General features: G+C 46.1%; 2 protein-coding genes across 2 annotated transcripts; both read right to left on the reverse strand.

The window, feature by feature from the left end:
• Positions 1 to 254: 254 nt before the first annotated feature.
• Positions 255 to 3,448, reverse strand: LOC149460777 (uncharacterized). The gene has a single exon (XM_089679308.1). The coding sequence runs from the start codon at positions 2,749 to 2,751 to the stop codon at positions 1,969 to 1,971; it is 783 nt and encodes a 260-aa protein (XP_089535434.1). The 5' UTR covers positions 2,752 to 3,448; the 3' UTR covers positions 255 to 1,968.
• Positions 3,449 to 3,758: 310 nt separating this feature from the next.
• LOC149460778 (uncharacterized) lies at positions 3,759 to 6,688 on the reverse strand. The gene is made up of 5 exons (XM_089679241.1): positions 6,655 to 6,688; positions 4,971 to 5,068; positions 4,660 to 4,887; positions 4,413 to 4,580; positions 3,759 to 4,290 (listed from the first exon to the last, which is right to left on the reverse strand). Exons 1-5 carry the CDS (start codon positions 6,686 to 6,688, stop codon positions 4,138 to 4,140), a joined length of 681 nt encoding a protein of 226 aa, XP_089535367.1. The 3' UTR covers positions 3,759 to 4,137.
• Positions 6,689 to 8,546: the final 1,858 nt, after the last annotated feature.

Here is an 8,546-nt window from a genome sequence, read left to right on the forward strand (position 1 = left end):
TCCTTCTCCCATTGGTCACCAATGTAAGGGACCACTACACTGACCACTGATATAAGGGGTTCCTTCTCCAATTGTCACCAATCAGCTCTGGGTTTAGTTGTCGGAGAGTAGGAATGAGACGACAGTTCATGGTGGGCTGTATATGATATACTGCTGACCCCCGCACCCTGCGCCGTTATTGAAGGGTGTGAGGTGTCACCGAGGAGCAATGTTCTATATTTAAGTTTGCCGTCATTGCACCGACACACAATAGATTTGTTCAATAAATGTTTTATTATAATTTTACATTTAACAAGATTGAAGCAAAAAAATCAGGAAACAGCAAAGGCAGAAATACGATTGGTCAGGAAGATCCCTTGTCTGGAATGTGGGGGTGGAGTCATTATTATTGGTGTACAATACAATACACAACGTGTTCCATTATTATAACAAAGTATTGTAGAAAAGATCCCAACATAGAAAATGGGGGAAAGAAGGAAATAAAGGCGGATATGAAGGGGAATCTGTGTACGGGGAACACCTTAACAATCACCACCATTTTATTCTCCAGGGCCTCTGATGTCACAGAATAGATGTTTGGGGGTTTATCTCATCTTCAGGACCAAAATCTGCATTTTCCCATGTGTGCAAAATCATGGAGAAACAGCTCTGGCAGTGAGAGGGTTAATGTGGGCTAGATGGGATCACTCTGCTGGGGTGACATTAGAGCTCCCCCTAGCTGCAGCCTGGTAATAACATTGCTGGGAGGTCTATTCATTTCTCTGCTCCATACTTCCCGTCTTTATAGAAACGTCTCCTGACATTTGGGGGTCTATTCATAAAGAATGTGTAGAATCATTCACCTGGTGAAAGTGCATGTCCATTCCTTAGCAGATCTGGAGAGGTAAGTGTGCATGGATGGGGTGTAGGTCAGTCCTTACCCTAGATGAAATCTCTCATACAGACACAATGGGACTCATTGAACTTTATAAAGAGGAACTGCAGAAAACATATCAATAAAGATCTTCCAATGTTTTCTTCCCAATCAGCGTAGAAATCATAAACCCCTCCCAGCAGGTGTACAAGGCCATGAAATCTATCACAAAGTCCATCAATGGACAATTCCTGGACAACAATCACCGTGGGACAGAATTCTGAGCACCATGAGAAGGATCCAGCAACGTCATCCATCTCCACGCGTTTCGTGGTGCAGCGCTCACTTCTTCAGGAGAAATGATTCCTGCTGATCAGAGTATACACCAATAATAAAACAAATGGCGGCAGGACCATCACTGGCTGGATGGAAAGTGGAGCAGGAAGATGGCTTCAGGTAAGTCTTCCCAGTAGTTCTGTGCTGGGCCAGCTCCCTTGTTTATGGCGGTCGGTGGACATGCTGGTGCTCAGGTCTATGACACTTCCAGCCTACCATGGTAAGCCAGCCCCCCTCTGTGTTCTCACTGGATGCCCCCGGATCTGCCCCTCCCCCCAATTTATACGCATATTGCACCGAAAACATTGGAAGATTTGATTGATGTGTTTTTCTGACGTTCCTCTTTATAAAGTCACATGACCATTCTGTCTGTATGAGAGATTTTATCTCCTGTCCATTCCTTCTCTGTGAATGGGGCTAAAACACCGATGTCATTAGGAGATTTGCTGAGCCGGGGGAATGTTTTCCATCATTACAGAGCATTTCACACTCCATTTATATTCTTCTCCTGATATCAAAGGCCAACCCGGTCCCACACTTCATCCATGTCTTTGGGGGCCGCTGATCTCCTTATGGACTGTTTCTTCCATGATGAAGATCAGCCATGGAGTATATCTGAGGTGTATATCATGGTGTGCTTCTTCCCCACATGAGAGCTGGGATGTCCAGCAACATTTATATAGAAGACATTTCCCGCACTCAAGGCACTAATACACCTCCAGGGTTGTGTGGGACCTCTGATGTACAGGAAGACAGGACTTCAGTGAGGAACATTTCCCTCACTCAGGACATGAAAGTGGCTTCACCCCCGTGTGACATCTCTGATGCCTAGAAAGATTGGACTTCTGTGAAAAACATTTCCCGCACTCAGGACAGGAAAGTGGCTTCTCCCCTGTGTGAGATCTCTGATGTCTGTAAAGATGGTACTTCTGAGAAAAGCATTTTCTGCACTCAGGACAGGAATACGGCTTCTCCCCGGTGTGAGATCTCTGATGCTTGTAAAGATTGGACTTCACTGAAAAAGATTTCCCGCACTCAGGACAGGAATATGGCTTTTCCCCTGTGTGAGATTTTTGATGTTTGCAAAGATTGGACTTCACTGAAAAACATTTCCCGCACTCAGGACAGGAATATGGCTTTTCCCCCGTATGAGATCTCTGATGCATAGCAAGTCCTGATTTGTATACAAAACATTTCCCACACTCAGGACAGGAATACGGCTTTTCCCCCGTGTGACATCTCTGATGTTTGTAAAGATGGGACTTCCGTAAAAAGCATTCCCCACACTCAGGACAGGAATATGGCTTTTCCTCCGTGTGAGATCTTTGATGTCTGTTAAGATTGGAATTTAGTGAAAAACATTTCCCACAGTCAGGACAGGAATATGGCTTTTCCCCTGTGTGAGATTTCTGATGCGTATAAAGATTGCCCTTCTGTGAAAAACATTTTCCACACTCAGTACAGGAAAACCTCTTTTCTCCTGGACTATACTGTGCGATGTCCTCACCTTCTACTTTCCAGTCTGGAGACAAAGTGAGACAATCCTCGGAGGTTTTCCTCATCTCCCGGCCATGGACTAAAATACAAAGACAAAGAGGATTACTAGACAGAAGCCCCACCAGAGGTCAGAGAGTGAGGATGGGGGGAGAACAACCAAGATGAAGACTGGACTGATCCTGAAGACCACCATCGTTGGGGTATTGACTCCTCCCTCATTATCACTTTCTGTTTAAGGGTCCAAAGTTGGAGGATGTTATCACATTATTAGCACCATGTAAAAGTCTGTGTTCCAATCACATCATCCGATATAAAATGTCCAGCTGGGAGGAAATGGGTGTAACAAAAGAGAATCCATATTATGTGTATATATAGCAGTGGGGGGGAGGGGGGAGAGCAGTAGTCAGGAGTATGTAATGTACAACATAGAGTATATAGTGCAGGGGTAAGGAGTATGTAATGTACAACATAGAGTATATAGGTCAGGGGTCAGGAGTATGTAATGTACAACATAGAGTATATAGTGCAGGGGTCAGGAGTATGTAATGTACAACATAGAGTATATAGTGCAGGGGTCAGGAGTATGTAATGTACAGTATAAATTATACAGTGTAAGGGTCAGGATTAATAATATTGGTATTCATTCATCAGTGGAAGTTGCCTCCCATCTCCTGAGACTGCACTCAGTGACTTGGGTCTGAGACTATACAGACATTTCCCTCCACCCCAGAATGCAAGTGTACAATCCAATACGCACACATTCCTGCATTAAAAATGGCTGTATGTGTATAAGTGGGTGCTGCAGCGACCGTCGGCTGGAACTGAACAGAATCAGCAAGGGAGAATGTCACCAGCACACCGAGGATCACCAATATGGATCCAAACGTTTTAATGAACAATCACATAGTTACAGCAAGGCAATGTTTCGGAGTCTTGCAGGACCCCTTCATCAGGCAGGTCACATGCCTGATGAAGGGGTCCTGCGAGACTCCGAAACATTGCCTTGCTGTAACTATGTGATCGTTCATTAAAACTTTTGGATCCATATTGGTGATCCTCGGTGTGCTGGTGACATTCTCCCTTGCATATCCCTCCACCCGGAGCAAGCCAGCAGAATTCAGAGCAAGTAACCCTGGGAGAATTGTTATGTCAGAGATATTGCTAGATTCAGGATATGGGGTAGAAGTCTCAAAGCACAGGCCCCAGGTGCCGAGGTTATGAATCAACATTTTTCTGACAGCTGAACCCCAGAATCTCCATAAATCCAGTCTAGATACATAAATTGTGTCTGCAGCACAGAGAAGGAAGATTATCCGAGAGAAATCCAGGAATACAGGACGGGGAACACAGCTCAGGAAAGTGACCAGGGGATTACAGGCTGATATCACCCAGTCCCCGCCCTACTCTGGACCAATCAGTGAGCAGTATGGGGGGAGGAATGGATTTAGTGTTCATGACCCACCTGTGCTGATCTCTGTAGGAGTGTCCTCCTCTATAAATGTCCCCGTTATTCCATCCTCCTCCATAGACTGCTGATCATCCCTCACATACGCCTCTTCTTCTTCTCCTTTCACCTCAAATTCTACATAGTTTAAATCTCCACTCTAAATCAAGGAAATGGGAGAAAATATAATCCGTAAAATATAACCTTTATTACTATAACATCACAAAAAAATCAACACATTGTCTCCATGTGTTTAATTTTTATAGGCTCCGTCTTACCAACCTTGTAATGGTGAGGGATGGTGTGATCTTCCTGTGTGGAATCCCAGGAATTAGGTGGATCCATCATAGCCTTGTGTCCTCCTGAAAACTCCTCCATCACTCCATACTCCTCATCCTCCTCTTTATACTCTTCTTTAACAACAATATTATAATCCCCGAGGTTTACACTCTGAAAGATATAATAAAACATTCATTGTAACAAACATGCTGTGTATAAATCACAACTACCAATAATTGTCATCATCTACCTGATGATGGTGAGGGATGGTGTGACCTTCCTGTGTGGAATCCCGGGAATACAGAGGACGGGGACATCTCTCTGGTGGGTTTCTGTAGCTGGATGACTCCACCATGGTGTCCTGGTACAGATCTTTGTGTTCCTTTAGAAAGTTTGACTTTTCCATCACCCCATCCTCATCCTCCTCCTCTTTTATCTCTTCTTTAACCTCAACTTTAGAATTTCTCAGGTTTCCACTCTAAAATAAAAATGACATCAATGGTAACAATGCAGATAATGTACAGATCCTAATGATACTATCAGTGATTGTTCCTCATCTACCTGATGATGATGAGGGATGGTGTGAACTTCCTGTGTGGAATCCCGGGAATACAGAGGACGGGGACATCTCTCTGGTGGGTTCCCATGACTGGATCCATCTGTAGGAAACACACACACTGACTGAATCCATTGTTTCTATGTGTTTATCAGATGATGGGGGATCTAGGTGGATCCTCCGTACTGCTCTCTCCTTTACAATAAAGTCTCCTCTTACCCGGTGATGTGAGGGGCGGCTGATTGTCCATCATGACGTCCTTGTAGAGATCCTTGTGTCCTTCTAAATACTCCCACTCCTCCATGGAGAAATAGACAGTGACACCCTGACACCTTATAGGAACCTGACACACACAATGATACAGTCACCATCCAGACACATCCCTTGTCTGTTACTGGAGAATGTCCCAGAATTCCCGGCACCGCTCACCTCTCCTGTCAGCAGCTCAGTGATCTCTCTGGTGACTTCTAGAATCTTCTTCTTCTTTCTCTCTTCTATCAGGGAGGGAGGTGGAGGCAATGTGATGTCATATGATCTCCAGACTTCACAGGAGGAAAACTCTACATCTGAACACAAATAGTCACATCAAATGATATTCCCAGAATCCTCCTCACCTCTCCATTCAGGTCTCCATTTTATTAAAGCCCCACTTCAGGCTGAGGTATAATTCCCCCCCCACAGGACCCCCACACTACGCAGGGTATAGGCTTGTTGCAGCATTCTGATGTCATTACATACAACGCAGGACAAACAGTCCCACTTTACATGTGAGGATACCAAGGGACCCCACATACTAAGAGCATCAGAAAAAAGTCAGATGGGGAGACATTGGGAGGAGCTGTGAGGTCAGTGTGATGTCATAGGATTCTCTGACTCTGGTTGAAGGGACAATGGGGGGAGGAGCTGTGAGGTCAGCATGATGTCATAGGATTCTCTGACTCCGGATGGAGGGACATTGGGAGGAGGAGCTGTGAGATCAGTGTGATGTCATAGGATTCTCTGACTCTGGATGGAGGGACATTGGGAGGAGGAGCTGTGAGGTCAGTGTGATGTCATAAGACATATAGACTCTGGATGGTGGGACATTTGGATGGGGAGATTTGAGGGGTCCTCTATATGAGGCTCCCATGCAATTCAAATCATTGTTCCTGGGTGCGTCCTAAATTTCCTAAACTGAAGAGTGAACTTTGACAAGGATAAGGAATAGCAAGAAGGAGCCGAGAGACAAATGAGAATATTGCTCAGCCAATGGGAGATGATCTCAGCATGACTTCCATCATGAAGGAGATGAGGGGGAGGGGAGGAAGTCACTGAAGGTGACCATAGATCCATGGAAATTCAGCTGGTTCAGCAGGGATCGCTCACATTTCCATCCATGTGTGGCCACTGCCGGATAAAAGCCACTCCCCCAGCGGCTGCAGCCAATAGCTTCAGTGCTGATCTGTGTATTCTGAGAGGAGGAGTCCCCCTATTGTAAAGATACAACAGTGCAGCGGGGAGGATTCCCCCATCCACCTCCAATGTGTGGACTTCCATTTTTTATGCTCATCCCGCTGGCTGAACGATAAAACTGAAGCAGCTTTGGGGGCAAGATATATTATCAACTCCTCCCCATGAAGGGGTTAATCTACGTATTACCTCCTCTGCTGCCAGATCCAGGAATGTCGACTCTACTTCCTCCTTATTCACCTCTCCCCAGGAACTTCCTGTCTGTACATGACATCACTTCCTGTCTGTACCTGACATCACTTCCTGTCTGTCTTCCATAGAGACTTCCTGTCTGGGTAGAAGTGACATCCCCACCTTGTGGAGCTCAGAGGAACTGCAGCCCCGAGAAGCGTCTGGTAGTGTGACCCCGGCCTTGTGCTGGGTGTGTATGGACTGTAGATCCTTATAGAGGGGTCACCTCCACTCCCACCAAGGGGGACAGAAATATATGACTCCTCGGGGGAGGGATTTTGGCCCCTTTGATTTTGCAGTAACATTGATTGCAGATTTAGTCCTGTAGAACATCTGGTATATGGATACAAAGCCCCCCAGCTGGGAGTAAAGGGTGGAAATGGCTGGTGACCCCCAGATTTGGGCAATGATGTCATCACTATAAATGGATAAAACCCGCGCTATGTGTAACAACTCCAAACCTACAAAAACCTTCTAGCGGACTGCTGCTGTAACAAAGGGAAGGATTCCCTGTCATCTAGAAGAGCATTATGTGTCACAGCGCTGTCCTATTGTGTGTGCACAGAAATCATCACAAATACACTACAAATATGTGGAGACATTCAGAGATAAAGAGCTCGGGGCTCCAAATCCTATTCTCTGCACATCCACTGCTTCCACTTTACACCCACTTCATTGGTCTTATGGGGTTTATCAATAAATGAAGGAAACTGAACCATGTGCAAATCCATCCACAACATAAAGTGCTTTGTGCTCAAGATGCTGCTCCCTGCAGATCCACTGCTTCCACTTTACATCCACTTCATGACTGTAGCCCCCTCCTGGTCAGGTCTAGGATGTGTAGAGTCAGGTAAAGCATAGCTGTGTTTCTCTGCTCACCAGAGAGGCTGTCAGGTAAATTCAGTTGGTATTCTACATTACAGAGAGCTGTGATTGCTTAGTCAGGTCTGCTCATGCTGCTCTGGTTCTGTTGGAGTTTGTCTGAGTTCTTCCTGCCTTCAGGAAGCTATGAGAGTCTTCCAGAACATGGGAATTGGCTAGACAAATGACCAGCATGAATATGCATACAGTCCTGACCAATTGCAGGGGAGGGTGGCCCCATTGCATGCTGGGAGTGGTATTTATACTCTGAGAGTACATGGGTTCAGTGTCTTTCCTCGGAGAGGATTGCACCAGCCAGGCTGGAGGCAGGCTGCCTCGCCTGGCACTTGCTGTTATGTGGCCTCGGGTGGGTGACCTGAGGGCCTGAAGTTAGAGAGAGTGACCCTGATTCTACAGTAAGCTGACTGAGGGGAGCTGTCTGCCAAAGCTCTGTCTGGTATCACTGGAGAGAGTCGCTTGGAAGATTGGAAGGAGGCAACCATTCTGTCTTTGGACCTGTGAGTGCAAACTCTGAGAGATCTGGGGGGCTCTGTGTGCTTGTTACTCCTCTGATGCTAGATAGTCAGCCTGGGTCTGAGAAAGGGAGCCCTGCCTAGTGTTCTGAAGAGCTTGTCCAAGTCTTGCTACTGCTAATGGGACTTCGCTCTCCTACAACTACTTGCTGCTATTTGTTACTGAGAAGTCTGCTATCTACTGTCAGCCGAGACTTCACAAGGGTTCTACTAAGAGATCAGCTAGATGTCCTCAGTGTGAAGAGTTCTGATTCTGGAGGATCCGACTACATTCCCCATCCCTATCCCCAGTTCTACAATAAACTCCAAACACAAAACATCCCCTAGACTGGTCATTGGAGACAACGAGCAGAAGTGTGTGTGTTTGCCTTGCTGTGGGGCAAAGCAAAGGGAAACCAGGGGCAACATTCAGCTCCTTCTGAGGTAGTGCTACATGAAGTCGGTGTAAAGTGGAAGCAGTAGATCTGCAGGGAATTGCATCTTGAACACAAAACACCAAAGGTCAGG

The sequence above is a fragment of the Staurois parvus genome, unplaced genomic scaffold, assembly GCF_062004578.1.
Source record: "Staurois parvus isolate SC_StPar_1 unplaced genomic scaffold, SC_StPar_1.0 ptg000221l, whole genome shotgun sequence".
Classification (NCBI taxonomy): domain Eukaryota; kingdom Metazoa; phylum Chordata; class Amphibia; order Anura; family Ranidae; genus Staurois; species Staurois parvus.

Bases quoted from the DNA above. Each gene is read 5' to 3' on its own strand.
- LOC149460777 (XM_089679308.1), bottom strand. From the start codon at position 2,751: ATGAGGAAAACCTCCGAGGATTGTCTCACTTTGTCTCCAGACTGGAAA.
- LOC149460778 (XM_089679241.1), bottom strand. From the start codon at position 6,688: ATGTCATGTACAGACAGGAAGTTCCTGGGGAGAG. The intron at 5,069-6,654 runs GTGAATAAGGAG...TGTTTCCTACAG, and splicing joins CAGGAAGTTCCTGGGGAGAG to ATGGATCCAGTCATGGGAAC. The intron at 4,888-4,970 runs GTAGATGAGGAA...TTTTTATTTTAG, and splicing joins CCATCCCTCATCATCATCAG to AGTGGAAACCTGAGAAATTC.